The sequence below is a fragment of the Phacochoerus africanus genome, chromosome 15, assembly GCF_016906955.1.
Source record: "Phacochoerus africanus isolate WHEZ1 chromosome 15, ROS_Pafr_v1, whole genome shotgun sequence".
In the NCBI taxonomy this organism is placed as follows: Eukaryota; Metazoa; Chordata; class Mammalia; order Artiodactyla; family Suidae; genus Phacochoerus; species Phacochoerus africanus.
The window spans coordinates 91,151,536-91,173,181 of NC_062558.1; the positions used below are offsets into that span (position 1 = coordinate 91,151,536).

At 35.7% G+C, this 21,646-nt stretch overlaps 1 protein-coding gene across 3 annotated transcripts in view; it reads right to left on the reverse strand.

The window, feature by feature from the left end:
- The window catches only part of PARG (poly(ADP-ribose) glycohydrolase), a 141,728-nt gene that overhangs the window by 62,884 nt on the left and 57,198 nt on the right, over nt 1-21,646 (reverse strand). For all 3 annotated transcript variants that reach the window (XM_047762746.1, XM_047762747.1, XM_047762745.1), the window contains exons 8-11: nt 19,587-19,679; nt 14,845-15,002; nt 4,191-4,270; nt 149-209 (exon numbers count right to left, since the gene is read on the reverse strand). In XM_047762746.1, coding sequence (XP_047618702.1) covers nt 149-209; nt 4,191-4,270; nt 14,845-15,002; nt 19,587-19,679 — 392 coding nt within the window. The remainder of the gene's footprint in view (nt 1-148; nt 210-4,190; nt 4,271-14,844; nt 15,003-19,586; nt 19,680-21,646) is intronic.

Genomic DNA, 21,646 nt, shown 5'->3' on the forward strand with positions numbered 1-21,646 from the left:
AAATGATCAGCTTAAAAAGAAACTCCTTAGTATTAGGGCAATTAAGAGCTTGAGAAACCCATCTTTCAAGGGTCTGTAAAATAGAATCCTCTTATAGTGAAAGAGTCTTTCTAATTCTAGATTCTAGGATTATTTACATTATTATTACCTTTCCCACTCCGGAAAATCTTCAAGACTCTGTCTTGTAAATGTCACCAACCCAGTAGGTTCTACAAAAGCAATAGAAGAGACATACATCCAAAATAAGTTTTGAGTTTGAAAAGATTATATCCATTCAGTAAAAGAATGGCTCTAACAATGGCTATAAAATTAATCAGGAAATACCAAATCTACTGTTGGAATACAATACAGGATTGATTTAAAATAACATTATCCTTACAAGTAGGAACTCTTTCTATAAACCAGTAAGCCTCCCCTCTACACGCCCCCAAAAAACACAAAACTATACAGGTAAGAGCACAAGAGTAGAATATGAGTGCTGGTACTTTTTGGTTAAGTTTTTTAAACTGAATATACTAAAAAAAAAAAGAAAAAAAAATCCTCGGGGGGGAAAAAAGGATGTATAGTGTATGCAGCTCATAGAACAAAGACAAACTGAATTTTTAATCTGTAGACTCCTTCTCAAGGAAAAACTCTACTCCTAAAGACTGGTGAATATATACATATTTATGTATTTTATAATAAAATAGTATGTCGAAGATTAAAGAAGAAAATTGTTGGCATGTCCTTTGAGGTTGACACAGCTAAATTCAGGGGTTAGACTATATGCAACTGCTCTATTTATAAGTTGCCTTAGCCAGAAGGAGGAATTACTGTGTTCTAAGAGGTTAGAGAATAATGATGACATAGTTTTCAAGGAGCAATAGGTATGAGAGGATTAAGATGTGGTAAATTTTAGAGGATAAGGTCTTCCCTCTCCCCCACCTTTTCTTTTTTTACTACTAGTGGCAAAATCAACAAATAAATCAGCAGAGCAAAAGTAATTTGTGTGATTCAAATCAAAGAACAAACTAAAAAGACCAGGCCATTTGTTTTCTTCTGTTTAAAAAAAAAAAAAAAAAAAGAAAAAAAAAAAAGCTCTTAGTAGAGACATGTGTCAGGAACTATTAGTGATAATGCTGGTAGAGTTCCAATGAAAGCTTGGCAATCATTTCATGCCTTTGGATGATTCCACATTTCCCTGCTCTCAGTCACAAGCGATAATAGCTCAAAAATCACACGGAGTAGTTATTTTGTTAACACGGGTTACAAAATATTCTTTAAGACAACTAGCATAGTTAAAACTCACAAGTAAGAAATAGAATAATTCAAACACTAGAGAAGCGATTCTATTGTTAATTGGAAATTAATGTCTGTATCATCATTCAGTAATGTAGTAGAAAAGTAAGAATACTAAATATCTCTCACATATACAAGGAGAGACCAAGAAAAATTAAAAAATGAATATTTCTGGCAAAGCAAGAGAAAAGGCAGAAGAACATGGCTCTGTAGATGTAGTTAATAACAAAAATATATCAAGAGCATGCCTGCCTTTCTTCCATAAAGAGGCATTTTTCATACCACAATATGTTATTTTGGTTAATCAGATATTTTCCTTAATAAATCAAAATATATACTGCATATGAGTCATCTGTTTTTATACATCCATCTATAAGGTCATTTTATCTAAAATCATATTGAAAATAATTCAGAGGAAGTTTCATAGTGGCTCAGTGGAAACGAATCTGACTAGCATCTATGAGGATGTGGGTTCAATTCCTGGCCTTGCTCAGTGGGTTTAAGGCCATGAGCTGTGGTGTAGGTCACAGACATGGCTGGGATCCTGCACTGCTGTGGCTGTGGCCAGCAGCTGCAACTCCGACTGACCCCTAGCCTGGGAATATCCATACACTGGGGGTGTGACCCTAAAAACCAAAAAAAAAAAAAAAAAGGAAAAAAAGAAAATAATTCAGAAAGCTCTTTAAAATTTTTCAAGATCCTTACTGCAAATATAATGCATAGATTTTGATAACATTGAAAATTTCCTGATGGAATTATACTTTATCAATTCTAAAAGGTACATTTCTCATGTATTAAGTTTCTGAAACTAGGATATGTCTTACATAGTCAAAGGGTATCTAACCATTACTATGGGTCTATATTGAAGTTGAATTTTTCCAGGGAAGATGTGCATCTGCTTCTGCCACCATATGGGAAAACCACCAACCTGAGATGTCTGAATTAAGTCTTCTATTGCAAGCTTCTGCAGATCACAATGGTGACATGACCTCAGACCCCAGCCTTGGGGCTTGTGGTTCAAATTCTCAGAGAAGATTTTTTGGGTGTCCTCTCTACCTAGACTGATACTTACAGTTTCTTTGCTGTCCCTTTTCTGCACAACCAAGTTAATCTCCCATTTACCCTTAGACTAAGAGTATCCAGATCTCTGGTGTTCTACTTTCATAAGAGAGATCACCTATAACTTCCCTTCCTGAGTGTTTTTTCCTTCTTGTAGTGGTCCTTAACATAATTGCACTTCTTACCATCTATCAAGTCCTAGAAATATGGTACTTTAAATAGGTTTCTATGGTTTCTATTCAGTAGACTCCAGAACTCCTACATAAAGTAATTATTAAATTTCAAACTACTTTCTATTCTACTTAGTGTTGCCTCTTTAAGCCTGTAGCTTTACATCCTAAAAATCTATATAGTATGTCTTACTATATTTCTACAAAGAACCATGTACAATGAAAAAGGAAAAAAAATAAAACGTCTAATTATAATTTATATCTTTCAGCCTAATTCCCAATACTTATAATGATTTATAAATTCCTGGCTAAAAAAATTTTGTTTAGCTTTTTCCCTCAAAGTATTTAAAATTCTAAAATTTAGAAAGGCGAGTTGGAATTCAGAGCAGAAATGCATGATTTCACTTCAAGGACAGCAAAGTGAACTCTGAATTACTTAGAAATAGTAATGGAATTCATTAATAGAATAGCAAAAAATATACTCATCTTTCAAACAAATTATTACAAATTCTAATTTGATTTTAAGCCCTAGTGAGCCTTCATTTTCCTTACTATTTCATTCTGTACAGAGTACAAAACTAAAAATTCATAAGCTAAGAAATAAATAACTCTACCAAAGAACTCTATAATTTTTCCCTTAAATACCAAAATCTGGAAAATTGATTTCTTTCCCCCAAATTGAACAATGTCCAAGAGCAATAATTTCAAAAGGGAAAAAAACTGCCAAGTATGCTATAATGTGAGAGTCCTTACTAAGGGAAAGGTATGAAAAAAAAGGATTTGAATTGTTCAGTGATGTATTTTAAGACAATCCCACAATATGGACAACTAGAATTGAAATGAACTTATTTCACTTGACCAGAGTCAACCTGCTCTACTTAGCAAAAGCAAACTTTTGAGATGTTCTGGTTTCCTTTATAATTGACTTGCAGGAAAGACTATAATAGCTAACATTTATTAAGATGTAATTTCTCATTTAGTATTTATAACTACTCTATGAGGTATATTATCATTATTCTTTTATTTTACAGATAAAGAAACTGAGGCTTAGAGATGTTAAGAAACTTGTCCATGGTCACCCAGCTTCTAGGATAAGAGTAGAAACACCACTTTGTTATTAGCTGATCACTACCAGTGTTGGTTAGACATCTACTACTACTGTCTCAGGTGCTATGATTAGCTTCTGGGAAAGCAAGATAGTCAGGATCCAACAGAGAAAGACAGACATATAAACACTAAGTGCAAACACTGTTCTATAAACACTGCAAGGGCGTAAAGGAAGCACAAAGAGAGAGATGGACAGGAAGACAATTAATTCATTAACCTCTGAAAATAAACTGTAGTAGTTAATGCTTCCTTATATAAAGAATAGTCTAAATGTATTTCCTGGTCAAAATACTTTCTTTTAAAAGTATTAATTTACTGTTTTTATTCATGAAAATCCATTAAAGTATGTTACACTGGTCTAATTTCAGTATTCAAAACCCACGCGTATTCATAGCACACCTTTATATATACACACAACTTGTGCATAAAACTACATTATAATACTGAATTATTACTGTTTTTTAATGTGGTTTGGTAGGAAAGTGTACTTTGAACACAAAACATTTTTGACTTGTCACTTGATCTAAACTGCCCCCATCAGTGATAAAAATTACAACAAGAATGAAAACAATGTACTTTTCTCTGTGACTCTTCTAAAGTAGCAGAAGAGAGTTTTAAGCTTCTCTGGTTTCCTTGATGAACGTCCTTCAAACAACCTGCAAGAGACAAAAAATAAAAGAGGGTAAGGATGATTTAAGATGTTTTAAGGATTCGTAAAAACCTAAATCTATACTACTACCAAGAAATAAAAGAAGTAATTCTTCCAGGAGGCAATTCTGTAATGATAGAAAACTGAGAAACTGTTTGCATTCAAACAGCATCTGGAGAGGACTAAAACCAACTAGAACCAGGCTTCTTCAAAGTTGTTCAAGTCAGATGGCACTCTTTAACAGCCACGTTCCTCTAATCTATCTTCCTCCAGGGAGAAGGCACCATCTGGTCCCCCAAAGTCAATTAGGCCAGTGAGTTAATGCTCGATCATTTTCCCAATGGCAAATACTATTTACAATTCATAATATTACTAGGTAGTTAAATGACTGAACAAAATGGTATCTGCAAAAATCCCCGTGATTGTTTGGTGGCGGGAGGGGGTGACAATGACAACAACAAGCAGGTATGACAAGATATTGGGAGACTGATGAATCCTTGGTAATTAAGCAAACGTACCCTTTGCATGGTAACCAAAACAGTGCCTACCCTATGTCATGTAGTTTCCAGCAACCTGGACTTGCACTACTTAATTTAGTTTTCTTTGAAATGATGTGGCATTGTTCTTGGTAACACATAATGCAATTTATCCTGAGGAAAGAAAAGCAGAGCTTTGGAAGCATATGACCTGAGTAAGTAGTTCGCTAAAAGATTTCTAACACAAAAGCATGCTTTTGGGCACAAGATCTAGCTTTACAAAGGCATTTAAAAATTATAAAGAAATTCTGTGGCTATAAATAATGAAATATTAGTCATCTGCCTCTAGTTGTATACTTTGGCTTTAAAACCAGAAAACTTCAAGTAGAAGTTCACTTTAATAAGAGCCAAAGTGGGTAAAAATTTCATGATTAGAAAATCAAGCTTATGTAACTATGCAGAGAAGGAAAAGTTAATTCTATGACAAAATCCTATTGAATAACTGAAATGAATTAATAAAAGGGAAGGAAATGTAGATTTCAAATGATCCTGTTTTCAATGATCTGAAATTATCTATTCTGGGTCAATTTCTGAGAAAACAATTTATAGGAATACTTATTTCCTGAAAAGAATGCTAATGTCAGAAAGTATTTTAACAAATCTGAATTCGAATAAATACGATTTACTAAACGAATACCTTGGGATCTATTGCAAAATCACTTTCTAGCTTTACTACTTAGTAGAGGGAAGCAGGATGAATGTAAAGACAGCTATCACGTTTTTTTAGAGATGAATCGATGTACATACAATTTAATTAAGGGAAAAAAGTTCCTCTTCCATAGAAGTGTTGCATAGTGAGTGAAAATGGCTATTGCCCTTGAGAAACAATTCTCCCAAACAAAAAAGCATTCCTAGCATCAATATGTGGTCAGCTGCTTATGAAATCACATAAAACTTCACATATTTCATAACCATGATAAGAAATTATCAACCTGAGGAGCCTCCTGGGACTATAGATTTATTGCCTTAGCAATTAATGGACTCTCCTGGAAAGGTCGTATGGCTGTTATTGTCACCCACTACAAATGCGTACTACAATTTGTTTTGCAAGTTCAAATCTTATAGGTCCAAAGCAAGCAGAATCTCAATTTATTCTCTATCTTCTTTGCTCCAAGTCTAATTTCAAACCACTGTGTAACCAAATATGCTTTCCTGTCTCCCTGAAGGAGAAATGCATGTGGTGTGGAGTCTAGAACACAGCATGGAGGTAGAAAATCAGGGAAGATGAAGAAGGTTTAAAACCCCTGTATCAATTCTCAGATTTCACTGTTATAAAATTTTAAAGTACTATGTATAGCTACCTAAATAAAATGAATTATCCTGGTATGGAAGCAAGAGAAAATAACATAAAAGTGCAGGTAATCTGCATGAGTGAACAAAAGTGATGTACTATCTGAAGGACAGCATTTGGCAGGGAGGATATAGATAAACAAAGGAACTGAGGATAGAGCCCAAGAAAGGAAAGAGACAGAAAGATGGGGCTGGCAAGGCAGAGAGAGAAGAAAGAGACAGAAATTTGGCAGAGGGAGGGTATGAGAGACAGAAATTCAGAGAGATAAACACAGAAAGAGACAGAGACTCAGAGAGAGGCCTTCTCATCATAATCAAGTACAATTCAATTTTTTAACTCAACACCATTTTTTAAATTTAGATTTCTATATATATTTGAAGTCATATATTGAGTTGGCAGGTGGGCATGCAAACGTGCACATAAACTAGGCCACAGTAACCCTTCCACAGGTAGAAAAGACATTTTGGCATTTAACTGAATGATAATTAGAGATTATTAAAGAAAGCAAACAAAAAAAGTGGTTGGGCAACCTTATTTTTGTCCTAAACAAAACTTATTTTCAAGGGAAATAAGTCAATCAAGGGTTAGGTACTTGTTAACTGGTGTTTTTCTTTCCATAAATATAAAGAGAAGCAAAGTTTAATAAAATCTTTCCCTGAATGGAATATTGATAACATTACTGGAATTGGATTCTAGACACACACACACACACACACACTCTCCCATGTGATTTCAAGTTAAGGATTAATCCTATTAGTATACAGTAAATCAAACCCAAAGCACTATAACCTCCTCTTTAAAATGGAAGCAAATGATAATCCGGAACCCAGCCAGAAAGTCGTTCTTGGCTTTTCTGTGAAGCACTGTGCCATATGGCCTCTGCAGCATTTTCAATCCAGAAGAGACAGATGTAAAAGCCTCCTGGGCTGACCACTGCTGCAACCCACAATTAATCTCTGACCATCAGTTTCTAAGCAATCTCAGAAGCATCAATGCTAATCACATTGGAAGCCTTTATAAGAATGTTTAGGCCCTGAAAGGCAAGCAGGGGAAAAGGTCAGGGGCATTTAACATAACTAAGCAGGGCTGGAAGAACACAACAATAAATAAAAAAGGGAAGACTTATTCAATTTATTGACGTCAGCCTCCCACCACATACTCTTACCATTTTTCTTATTCAATCAACTAGCTAGTCTTTTGAGACTAAACACACTCACACGCACAACTCCCAACTGGAAGAAACTATTATCATAAACAGCAACTATGCAAAAAAGAAAACACAACAATAAAATGCTCCATAATCAGCTTACCAAATGGCTCATCAAATTAGGTACTTGATCTATCATAAACCACATGAAAAAGGGGAACTTTAGGTTGTTTTTCATTTCTGAAGCATAGTCAGAGCATTTTGCTCTTGAGAGGAAGTGAAACATGATGAAAGAGCAGTGTGAACAGAAGCCAGTGTCCCATTTCTACTACAGGTCAATTACTCTCATTGAACCTCTTAGTATAGAAGCTCCCCTACTAAAAACTCAGAGACAGAATCAAAGGGAGCTGTCAATAGACATTAGTGATGATAACAAATCATTTTGTTGTTGCTGTTGTTTGCTGTTTCAGGTTTATTAAAACACATATCATCTCACTGAGAGGCAAGTGCAGACATCCTGACTGCTGAGGAGTCCTCCAAAACAACTGTGGAGACTACAACAGGCTTTACCTGCTTTAATCAATTTTCAATGTTCTGGTGACCAAAAGAGCATCCACAGCCAGGAAGACAAGAGCATGCCTGGTTTCAAATCTTCAACAGACATACTTGAACTCTTACTTGGTAAAAATGCTACCGGGATAGCACAAGCTTAAATCCCACATGGTCACTCTGGCCTGGAAATAATTCTTACATATCAAGGATTATTTCTAAGGATAGCCATAATTTCTAGCAAGCTATGAGGTAAAAGGTATTAATCTGATTCATTCAAAAAGGGGCTGTATAGCAAAATGGTTAAGGGACATAGCTTCTAGAGGCCGACTATACCTTGAGTTTGAACCCCAATTATACTAGTTAACTTGGTGAAATAAACTACCCTCCTAAGTCGCCATCTCTTCATCTGAAAAATGGGAAAACAATGATACTTCATTTATAAAGACTGATTTGAAGATTAGGTGAAAAAAAATAGCACAGTGACTGGGATACGGCAGGTACTTAATAAATATTAGCTACTGTTATAAAGATATCTTATGCAAAAAAAAATTCAGATAATGCTGAGTTAGCAGAGGTACCTGGGATAGAAAGTCATCTGCTAAAAAAATCAACACTCATTTACATAAAATGCATACACGATTCTAATCCATACTCCCTTCATTAAGAAAAATGTTTCAGCCTCTTTTCCCATCAAGCCTAACAGGCTGACCCTCAGAGCCAACCAGCTCAGTCTTCAGGATAAATGACCATGCACAATGAAAAAGATAAACAGGATGTTGCCACCAGCTTTCTCCTGTGATAAGTCTAGTTGAAAAATAAAGATGCTTTAAAAATAAAACATATATTAAAATTAATATAAATTCTGGTCATTGGCAGCAGGAAATAGGAAGTCACAAAGGCCAAGGTTTCTCAAGACTTCTTGACTTCTGTCAGTCATCCCAAAATTGTAGTCGATTTTACTGTTAAGAAGGCCGTCAGTTTTGCAGGTGCCCAGCTGTCAGAGGACACTGTGGACTTGTGTTTCTTTTACATGCTGAATGGTCAACTGAGAGTGAGGGAAAGGTAACGAATCAGAGTTTACAGGGCTATAATTAAAAAAGGAAGAAGCTACCCGTAATAACTATTTTGGAAAGGCTCAAAATCTTTGTGGGATTCCACTCTCAAAATCAAACTTCAGAGTTCCCGTCGTGGCTCAGCAGTAATGAACCCGACTAGTATCCACAATGACGTGAGTTCAATCCTTGGCCTCACTCAGTGAGTTAAGGATCTGGCATTGACGTGAGCTGTGGTGTAGGTCACAGCTACAGCTCGGATTTGACCTCTAGTCTAGGAACTTCCATATCCCGATGGTGCAGCCATAAAAAGTCAAAAAAAAAAAAAATCAAATCACAAAAACTGTCTACTCTTTTTATTAATTTTGTCTTCTGCTCCACTTCTGATAATTGCTTTATGTAACCTATTTTTCTTCTGATTATATGATCATTATAAAAGCAATCTGAAAATATGCAGAAAGAGATAAAGAAAGTGTCAAATATCTCACCACCCAAGGGTAATTATATTTTGATTCATTTTTTTTGTCAGTCTACTTTTCATGCTCATACATCTATATGTACAGATATGAACATAGAGTATAGTAACAGAAACAGATTTTTTAACACATTTGGGATCGTAATCTTTTATTTACTTATTTACTTATTTTTAAGGCTGAACCTCTGGCATATGGAAATTCCCAGGCTAGAGGTCAAATTGAAGCTGCAGCTGCTGGCCTAAGCCACAGCCACAGCAACGTGGGATGCGAACCATATCTGTAACCTGTGCTGCAGCTTATTGCAACGCTAGATTCTTAACCCAATCATCAAGGCCATGGATGGAACCTACATTCTCAAGGACACAATGTCAGGTTCTTAACTCACTGAGCCACAATGGGAATTCCAAGAACATAATCTATATACAATTTTTTATTCCTTTAAAAAGCCTATACTATAATCATGCTTATTAACCTCTGTTCCCTTTCTTGTGCTTTTTCTTGTTTTACCTGGTAGGGAATGTATATGTATAGTTATCCATAGAGGGCCTTAAGTTTTTCTGAGGAAAGGGCTACAGTTTGGTTATAGTACAAAATTTATCTGTGAAGAGTTTAAATACTGAATTCTTAATAAGTAAAACTGAATGTCTAGAATTTGCTTTAAAATATTCTAGGAAAAAAGAATGTGAGGTTGGATAGGTGAAAAAAGAGCACAAAAAATAAAGATATATAAGTAAGTAAATAAAGTTAAGTGCTAAAGTTGGTTGACTAAAATTTGGGTTCACTATACTGTTCTCTTTATCTTTCAGTTATGTTTGAAAATACTCTTAATAGAGTTTATTTATTTATTTATTTATTTATTTATTTATTTATTTATTTATTTATTTTTGTCTTTTCTAGGGCTGCACCTGTGGCATAGGAGGTTCCCAGGCTAGGGGTCTAATTGGAGCTGTAGCCGCCAGCCTACGCCACAGCCATGGCAACGCAGGATCTGAGCGGCATCTGTGACCTACACCACAGCTCATGGTAACGCTGGATTCTTAACCCATTGAGTGAGGCCAGGGATTGAACCTGCAACCTCATGGTTCCTAGTCTGATTTGTTAACCACTGAGCCACAACAGGAACTCCAGTAGAGTTTTAAAAATAACTTTTTAAAAGAAGAGGCTTTCTGATACAACCTTAACTTAGTAAAATAATGCTGTTCTTGTTAAAAAATAAAACTTTTTAAAGACTACAATTAAAACAAAGAATCTTCTGAGAAAGCTTATAACTAAGACATCGAAAGTTTATCTTAGGGACCATCAAGATACATTTACTAGCAGATTATTCATTCTTCAGAAACAAATTATAAGTGCTCATTGAAATGCTAACTCTAAAGTACTATTAATTAGAACTACTCATAACCAAAACCAAAGTAACAACCCTAGAACCACTGGAATTGTCTTCAGAATTCTGGATAAAGATTTTATAATTTATAGCACCTCTGGCAAATCCTAGAGCTCATTGTACATTTATTCCAAATAAACAGGCTACTTACTCTTTAAAGAATCCTTACTGTTAATATACTAATAATCTTCATGAAAACAGATAATTATATTTGTACAAAATTAAATTCCCACTTCTTTACCTACATACAAAATTTGACTATTTCCTTTTCTATATTAAAAGACAAAATCTGTGAGAGATGCACAGCTCTTAACTACCACTGAGTCTACTTGTAAGAAAATTTTTTAATAATTTTTCAAACAGGCAAAGAAAATACATTTAGTAAACAAGTGCTTTAACTGCAATTGCAGATACCAATACTTTGTTTTCTCTTAATATGGTCCCAAATACTAAAGAAATCAAAAGTAAAAACTGTTTAATTATATGTGGCTTAACAAATATCTCATAATTCCTAAGAATATGATTCAGTTTGAAAAGTAAAAGACCATAGACTGAGATCAAGGAAACTAAGTTATAGTCCTAGTAGCACTCTACCACTACTAACCAGTCACTTACTTCATCAAATGTTTCATCTATAAAATATATTTTCATTTGGGGTTTACTGAAGGCCTGCAATGCATGAGATTTTGTGAAAACAACAAAGAATAGGACAAATAAGATCTCTGTTTCACTGAAAAGATTAAACAAGCAATGATAACAAAGTTGGGTGGGCAGTAGAGCATCTCTACTCTAGTAACAATGAGTACATCTGTCACCTGGATCTTGGTCTGTAAATATCATTCTCCAATAAAAGGAGAACCAAGGTTCCTTGAGAAAATGATGGGTCATGGAAAATATAAGTCTGAAATATCTTGTGATGCCAAAAAGTAAGAAAACACTAAAAAATAAAATAAATAAATAAATATCCGTAAGTCTGTTCAGATATTTTAAAATGTGAAAGAAGGGATAGCTCTTCTTTACAAGAGAATTCTAAGCAATACATGTAGACGGAAATGGAAAAATCAAAATAGGCAAACACTATAGTAATAACTGTTACAGACAAGATCCAGCTAAATGGATGCTAAAATTAGTGAGGAGAAACATAAGCCAAAACATTTGCATAGGGTCAACAAATCACTCCCAAGATATTTATTAATCCCAAAGGAAAAGTAAGCAACTGTACAGTGGGAAAACTCCATAGATACCACCTTAGCCAACTGATCGCCAGTAATGAGACATATCAAATCAGGAGCCCACTGATGTGATGCACAGAGAAGGACACAATATCAGTTCTCTGGTATTCCTGCCAAAAATGCAACGATCTCACTCCATTTGTGAAGAAAATGTCAGTCAAACCCAGACTGAAGAACATACTACAATAACTGATGAGTAGTCTTCAAAAGTGTCAAAGTCATGAAAGAAAAGGGAAAACTAAAGAACAGAGTAGAGGAGACTCAGAAAATTAAAGCAGCTCCCACCCTTATCTGTGGAAAATCAAAGACTTTCTAGTCGATGTCTGAAAGCTTTATTGGTAGGGAACCCTATGCATACTATGTTTTTACCTATACATATATACCTATAATAAAGTTTAATTTATAAATGAGGCACAGCAAGAGATTAACAACAATAATTAATAATGAAGTAGAACAATTATAACAATTCTCTTGTGGCACATTAAGGTTGAGGATCCCGCGTTGTCACTGCAGCAGGCCTCCGCTGTGGCACGGGTTCGATCCCTGGCCCAGGAACTTCTATATGCTGCGGGAACAGCCAAAAAAAAAATTACGTAAATGTGTTCTCTTTCTCTCCCAAAATATCCTATTCCATCTTAACTGATCATATACTATGGCCATAACTAGTGCTGTTTGAGATGTAAGAGCAAAACTAGCACAAATTTCTTTCCTTCTTCACAATTCCATGGAGAGAACATTTGTTCTTACTGTAGGTCTCAGCAACCTCAGCATATTTTTTTTCTTTCCTTATTAACTTGAGAACTTTTACCTTTTCAGTTAAAAGAAGCACTTTACAGATTTTCTTTGGCATATCCAAATTGTCAGCATCACTACTCATGTGCTTTAGGGCCATTATTAAGTAAAAAAAGGTTACTTGAACACCAGCACTTCAATACTTCAACAGTTATCTGATAATCCAGATAGCTACTAAATTAAATGACTAACAGGAGGGATATGCTGGACAAAGGAATGATCCATGTCTTGGACGGCAGGAAGCAGGATGGTGCAAGATTCCATTATGCTTCTCAGAATGGTGTGCAATTTAAAATTTATGAATTGTTTATTTCTGTAATTTTCCATTTAATATTTTCAGACTGTGGTTCATCGTAGGTAAGTGAAACCATGGAAAGTAAGCCACACATAAGAGAGGACTACTATAAATGCAATGTGGGAGACTTGGAGGATTCTAGAACAGAAAAATACAGTAGGAAAACTGCTAGAATTCAAATAAAGTATGTAATTTAGTTAACCATATTACATCAGTGTTGATCTCCTGGTTTTAATAATTTACTACGGTTACTTAGTATGGCTACCATAGCATGATACAAAGTAATGTTAACAGCTGCCAGCCTACACCACAGCCACAGCGATGCTGGATCTGAGCACCGTTTGCAACGTATACCACAAGCAACACTGGATTCTTAACCCACTGAGCAAAACCAGGGATCAAACCCACATCCTCATGAATACTAGTCTGGTTTGTTACCAATGAGCCACGATGGGAACTCCTGAAATAGTCTTTAAAGAAACAATATTAAAAAAGTAAACTGAAATAAATGGCATTACCACACCAATCAACTTTGAAGACAAAAACAGAATGGCAAACAAAAGTGTGATTTTGCTCCATGACCTCATCTCTTCTTCTGCACTCTGTCCACATTACCCAATCCCTCAAGAGGCAGGAGATGGGGATTAGAGGGAAGTAATGGAGGAGGACATTATACATAGTTTACTGGGAAAGAGGAGCAAACAGTACCACAATTTTCTGTAGCTACACCCCTAACATTAGGGAAGAAAACTCACATTCTATTTACAGATACCATAAAGATAATCTCAGATGAAAAATAAAGATTAGGGGTGAAGGGGGAGGGTTAGAGGGAAGGGAAAAAATGATACTCATTTTTCAAGAAGATTTTACAACATTTTTGTTTGTGTAAATGATGAAGAAAATAATAATTGGGGAAAGTGGCTAGAATCTGAAACTTCATCAATACCTTCACAATATATTACTTTTGTCAATAATTTAAACATTATTCTGCCTTCCTTTCAAAAATACTACATTAAGAAATTAATCATGTCTATAAAAAGTTAAAGTTGTGGCTGCCTGATGGGAGGGGGAGGGAGTGGGAGGGATCGGGAGCTTGGGCTTATCAGACACAACTTAGAATAGATTTACAAGGAGATCCTGCTGAATAGCATTGAGAACTTTGTCTAGATACTCATGTTGCAACAGAAGAAAGGCTGGGGAAAAAATGTAATTGTAATGTATACATGTAAGGATAACCTGACCCCCTTGCTGTACAGTGGGAAAATAAAAAAAATTATTAAAAAATAAAATAAAATAAAATTTACATGTTATTCACGAAAAAAAAAAGTTAAAGTCAACTTTCATTTTTGCTTTTTATCTTAACAAGTATATTTTTTAGGTCTCAAGACAGTCAGCCGCATGACTCTAAACTCACACTTAACTGAAAGGAGGACTTGTACTAAAGCTTTAACATTACTTCAGCATTCAAAGAATATAATGTACAACAAACATCGTGTGAATAAATAAGCACACGGAAGAGAAATAAGAAATCCAAGGCACTCAAAGGAGGAGGACAACCCGACAGGGTGGAAAAGAACATGGATCTTGGAATAAGACAGAACTGAGATTAAACCTCAGCTCTGTGACTTACTGAGTCTTGGACTCTAAGCAAGTTCTGTAACCTCTATGAACTTTAATTATCTTGCCTGCAAAATGGCAAAAATATCACTTGACTCACTGTATTATAAAGATTAAACTGGATAATTATACATAAAATGCTTGGCAAATCACTCAATTCCAACCTTCTCTATTTTACTGTTAAAAAGGTATTTTCTGAAAACATACCGATTGAAGTTAATATCTGGGTAACTAGAATACTCTGATTTCATCTTAGCATTTCGCCGTGGAAATGTGCAGAAGAAAGCATTAGCTAAAAGACTGGCAATCTGTTCCTGTGACATTGTGATGGAATGATTCATCTTCTGTTTCAGGAGTGGTATTGGCTGATAGAGGAAACAAAAATACAGACAAGAGGAGCAATAATTAGTTTAGCAATTTCAAAAGCAGAGGCACCAAATTGCATTTGCTAAATTAAGGTAGGAATAATTTCAGGCCATTCTTGAATCCTTAAATCACCAATGCTGTTGAAGTCAAGGGCAGTTCATCAAGGATGACTAGAAATATCTACTTGTTTGACAAAGTGCAGATTTCTAATCAATACTAATGAAAGTGAGGAGAACACAACACATTACTTGCATTAGTGAAAAACAAGATTCCTTTAGCAAGTAAGAAACAAAAACACATTACCCATGTAATGAAAAATTAAAACAAAGGATGGAACAGAAAAACATGGAATTTACTCCTGATTGCAAATGCTAAATTTGTTCTCACTTATATTAGAGATTATTATATTGGACAGAGAAATTTTTCCATTTCAGCCCTAAATAAAATGATCTGAGGAAAATAATTCAATAAATAAGTCTTTTTCTTCTAATTCTGAATCACACTTCACATTGACAACTTATAAGATGCAATCTAATTTTATTATAGCAATTAATGGAGCATATGTACACTGATTTATTTAGGTATAAACTTGTAAGAATATAGGCATTTCCTACATAATCATTTCAGGTCAAGGAAGATGCAGGACAGTCTTCCCTCAAAGTTTTTATGTCTGAAATGTCTTCAAGTTGCACCAAACCCAAATTGACTAACCTTTTACTCTTGGTATAATCCACAAGACTTGAGTACTGTGTTCAGTGAATTTTACTCTATATTAAATGTTTAAACTACATGTTTTTAAGGACATAACGGGAAAGCCAAAGACCAACTGTCAGTTTAAGTATGACCTGTTGTTTCAAAATGCTTCAACATAGTATTTAGAGATGTTTTTCCTTCTCCCTTCCATAAGACCCAGAACTAAGAATCCTGGATATCTGCATTAATCTCAAAACAGTACACATAGAGAACTGTTCTGATCACATCTCAAGAATCAGCACTCAAACATAACTGAGGAGAGGCAGGTAAGACAAATCAAAACTGCCATGTCGTAAAAATTAACTTCTAAGTAACAGAAAATGTACATCATTGCTAGAATAAGAGTTTGCTAAAAAAGGAAAAGGCTAATAAGCTTGCAGTTCAACTATCTCTCTTGTGAAATACAAAAGTAAACAAACAAGAGAAATGTCAAGAATTTATTTTCACTAGGGTATCCAAAATTCTCTCTCCCCTTTTAGGTCTTAGCTAATCACAAGTTCAGAGAAAGAGGCAATAGAGAGTGCATACTGAACTTCATTTTCCTTCCTATACATTTATTTACAACCCAGCAATGAATTTATAAAAGGTGACAATGTGTCAAAGGCTTAGAGAAAACTGCTCCATGGTTTTAGTAAGAAATGAGTTTTTAACTACCACTTACAAGGTTATCCACAAAAAATGATTTTATTTTATTTTATTTTATTTTTTTGTTGTTGTTGTTATTGTTGTTGTTGTTTTTGTTGTTGCTATTTCTTGGGCCGCTCCCGCGGCATATGGAGGTTCCCAGGCTAGGGGTCTAATCGGAGCTGTAGCCACCAGCCTACGCCAGAGCCACAGCAACGCAGGATCCGAGCCGCGTCTGCAACCTACACCACAGCTCACGGCAACGCCGGATCGTTAACCCACTGAGCAAGGGCAGGGACCGAACCCGCAACCTCATGGTTCCTAGTCGGATTCGTTAACCACTGCGCCACGACGGGAACTCCACAAAAAATGATTTTAGACTTAAATGCCTGAAAACTTACTTGGGGAAAACTAAAGGAAGTAAATCTTATCAGTGAGCCCTCGGCTAGGTAAAATAAGACAGCACATAAAATTAGTAAAATATGAACAAAAAGATCTTTCAAAAAGTTCATGTCCAAAATTTGTTTCCTGTAATTTCCTTTTTATAAATCTAAAATTTAGGTTTTAGGAGTTACCGTCGTGGCTCAGTAGTTAACAAATCCGACTAGGAACCATGAGGTTGTGGGTTTGATCCCTGGCGTTACTCAGTGGGTTAAGGATCTGGCACTGCTGTGAGCTGTGGTGTAGGTTGCAGACGCGGCTCAGATCCCACGTTGCTGGGGCTCTGGTGTAGGCCAGCAGGTACAGCTCCGATAGACCCCTAGCCTGGGAACCTCCATGTGCCGTGGGACTGGCCCTAGAAAAGGCAAAAAGACAAATAAATAAATAAATAAAACTTACGTTTTAGCTTTGGCCTAGAGAATATTAATATGATAAATTATTAAATAATATCATACGCAATTTAACATGCCAAAAATATATTTTGATAACAAACTGAAATATTAACTTACACAGCAGAGATTTACTTATTTTTTCCTTTTCGTTTTTGGCTACCCCATGACATATGTAATTCGCGCCAGATCCTTAACCCACTGTTCCAGGCAGGGGATGGAACCTGTGCTCCAATGCTCTTAAGACACCACCGACCCACTTGCACCACAGCAGGAACTCTGAGATTTACTTTTTAGTAGAGGACAGAGGACAAAGTTAAAATGTTCTCTCCATTAATGCCCTAATGGAAGAACAAAGTTGTTTGAAGCCAGGTAAAAAAGATGAGGAACCACCAGTCTGATTTTGGTTCCACCAACTGATTTGTTATGGATTACAAACTTAGGTGTTTCTGAATACATATCTTATTAAATACAATATAGTGGAGTTCCCTGGTGGCTTATTGGTTAAGGATTTGGCATTGTCATGGATTAAAAAAAAAAAAAATGAAAAAACCACACAAAAAACCCAATATGGAAACCCCTCCAAAGGATGATTGGAAGAAAAGAGGAAAAAGTGATTTGTGTCTAATGGCTTTATTCTGTCCATTATACACTACATACTGAATTTAAAAAGCACTTAACCATTATGCTAGACCTGGGGACAGAAAAATGATTTCCCTTCAGGGAGAATATAATCTAGTGGGAGCATATACATAAAGACACTAATTACAAAATAATGTGCTAAGCATGATTTAAGTGCTACAGGAGTGATTAACTTTAGCTGGAAGAGGCAGGAAAGACTTCACAAGGGAAGTAAAAGGCAGAGCCTAAGAGGTAGTGAGCAAGTTTATTAGGTAAGAAAAAAAGCAAGGAGAAAAAGAAAAAAGAATGAACATGAAACATAAGCAAGCAATAACTTTCAACATAAATAAAGAAAATGAATTTTAAAATATATCTTCTCTGCCTAATAGAAAAATTTATTTCAGACACAATGCACTAATGAGGTAAAATTACAGTTACAAAAAACTGGAATGGCATGATGAGAAATATGGCACACTGAAAAACATTCAGTGGTTCTCAACATTCAGACCCAGGCATTTAGACATGGTTTTCTGTTGCCCCAATGATTATGCTTGTGGTTTCTGGGGTGTCCAATGATAGACTGCAATATATGGGACTATCTTACACATTCAGAAATTGCTCCACACAATATGTCCCTAGGATCCCTGCAGAGCAACAGTGTTAACAGAAATCTGGTTAGCATCCATGCAGCCAGGGGGCTGCCCTAGAAATAAAAGATAAAGGCAAATTCAAGCTACTGTTGTGAGCAACACAGGAAGAAAGAATAGACAACACCCTCTTACAACTGTTTGAAAATACATCTACAAGATCTTTGATGGTCCCCACTCTGAAAGACAGAGTCTAATTATCCTTTCCTTGAGTATGAGCTAGATTTAGTGACTAAATTCCTCTGAAGAGAAAAATAGTGAAAGTAACAGTATGTGCCTTCAGAAACTAGGTCCAAAGAGGGATTGCCTTGTCCTTGCTCTCTCCTTAGGTGGCTTCTTCTGGGGAAGTGGGCAACCATGCCATGAGGACACCCCATCAGCACATAGAGAGCCCCATGGCAAGGAATTGAGGCCTTCTACCAGCAGTCAGCTTAGAAGTGGCTCCTCTAGTATAAGTCAAACCTTGAGATGACTGCAGCCCTAGCCAACACCCTGACTGCAAGCACAAGAGATCCTGAGCTAGAACCAGTCAGCTAAACTGCTAGCGAATTCCTGACAGAAACTGAAATAATAAAGGTTACTTGTTTTAAATCACTATATTTTGAGGTAATTTGTTATGTAACAAAAAATAATTAATATAATCCAAACAAAATAAAATAATACCAGATACTTATTTCCAAAAGTTAAGAACATATCACAAGCTTATTTGTTATACAATACACCACTTGGAGTGAGAGGGGCAGAAAGCATAGCTATTAAGCCATTTTGAACATAAGATGTTCTAAATCCATCTGTATGTTTTGAAATCATAACTATCCTTTTTTGAAAGTTAGAGACTATTTAAACAAAAAGAAAAAAGAGGTCTGAGTAAGCAAACATCAACACTGTAAACTGAAGCTCAGAAATTGAATGATGCATTTTTAATGTCCTCTTGAAGTGTTCTCTGTAGCCTCTAACCTTTTCCTTAGTATAGCAAATTCATCATACTCTGGCAAAAACTGTTTCCCATCTTCCTCTTCTCTCTCTTTGACGTTGGCCATTAGAATTTAAACAAAATTCAATTGTGAGCCTCAAGAAAGCTACTGAGGAAGAAGTTATTTCCACCAACCTGGGTGCAAATATTTGGCAGACAGAGTGCAATTTTCACCATATCAGGCAAAATGGACTGATACAAATGTTCAGCTTCTGCTTCTTCGAGTACCTGAAAACCAATAAAATATGGTATCAGTGAATAATAATCAGTGAACAAACAATTGTTATTAAAGTTAAGTTACACATTTGCCTTTTCATGGGGTCCCATAAGAAGGCATATTATCAGCATCAAACACATGTAAAGGTACACCAACAAGTGCAGTAAGGAACTTACAAATTCATTTCCAACTGTATATAATTCACCTTAGCACCCTCTGAAAATTAATCAAACATTCCCAATATGAAATATCACTCATATTACAATCACATTTAATTAAAACACTTGCAAATGAAAATAGTACATTCTGCCCTGCTACCTCAATTAAAACTATTAGACCACCAAGAACTCTCTCAGAAGCCTTCCAACTTCTATAGTCTTGTATGTATGTATGTATGTATGTATGTGTGTATTTGCTTTTTTAAGGCCATACCCACAGCATACAGAAGTTTCCAGGCTAGGGAGCTGAGCTGCTGCTGGCCTATACTACAGCCACATTGAGGCCAGGGATCAAACCCACATCCTCAGGGATACTAGCTGGGTTTGTAATCCACTGAGCCACAATAGGAACTTCTATAGTCTGTAATTTAAAGAAATCACCATAAAATCCATGCTAATTATTTCAAAGCATATTATGTGTGTCAAATTTAACATATTGGGTAGTAAACAGTAAGGTTTCTGGTGACCTTAGAATTATCCTTTTCTAGGAATCTTTATGAAGTTAAACACCATGATTCCCATATCATACTTGAAGTACAATAAAGACAACACTCATGGCCCATTTCTGTCTTTTGTAATTTCCCATCTCTTCAATGCTTTAGAAATTACTTTAGTCCTTTTAATCCAATTTCTGTCTAAACGTCAGGGCATTTCTTTTAAAATACTGAAAATGAAAACACGCTTCATTTAGAGATACTACATATATAGCCAGGATTAAAATAAATCATGTATCTATCTGAAATCACGTCTGACCTAGACAGATGAGGTCTCAGTTATAATCCAGTCTGATCCTGTCATTATTACAGTGAAAAGAAAACTGAGGCCAAGGAGGTTACCTGATTATCCTAGATTGAAAATGTCAATTAGCACCTAAATTAGAACTAGAACCCAAGTGTTCTGGCCTCTACTCCATGGCTCTCCCCACTTCTCTACGTGACCAATGTTTGGGATTGATGAGGGTAAGATTCTAAGCTGAAACAAAAGAACATTCAATTGTCCATCTACAGCTGGACAAGGTATGTGTGTAAATAGAAAAAGTAACAAAAATAATTTACATTCACTCTGATTTTATAGGAAAGTTCTAACACTAAGAATTTTCTGTGTACCACAGCTCTAAAACCCAAATCTATGCCTATCTCCCTCTTTAGGATGATGAGAAAACTGATATTCAGAATTAAAAGAAATATATTTGCAATTCAGAGAGTCTTGGATTCAATTAATCATAGGTATATAGAAAACTAAGCAAGTGAACAACACAAGACAATGATTAACTCTGAGGAAGACAAAAAGCTATGCAACAGAGGAAAAGGAATCATATCTCAGATATAAAGTGTTTTTACCATCCTACTAAAAAGCCAGATGAAATGAACATGACAACTCTATAGTGGAAAAGTGGGAAAATAGAAATAAGGCTGTGTTGGAGTTCCTGCTGTGGCTCATTGGTAACGAACCCTGACTAGTATCCATGAGGATGCAAGTTCGATCCCTGGCCTCATTCAGTGGGTTAAGGACTGGATGTTGCCGTGAGCTGTGTTGTAGGTCCCAGACGTGGCTCAGATGTGATGTCGCTGTGGCTGTGGTGTAAACTGGAAGCTGCGGCTCTGATTCAACCCCTAGCCTGGGAACTTCCATACGCTTTGGGTTCGGCCCTAAAAAGACAAAAAAAAAAAAAAAAGAAAAGAAAAGAAATAAGGCTGTGTTAATGGTGATGGGATTAAATAAACAATAGCTAAATCCTAGTATCTATGATGGGAAGTTAA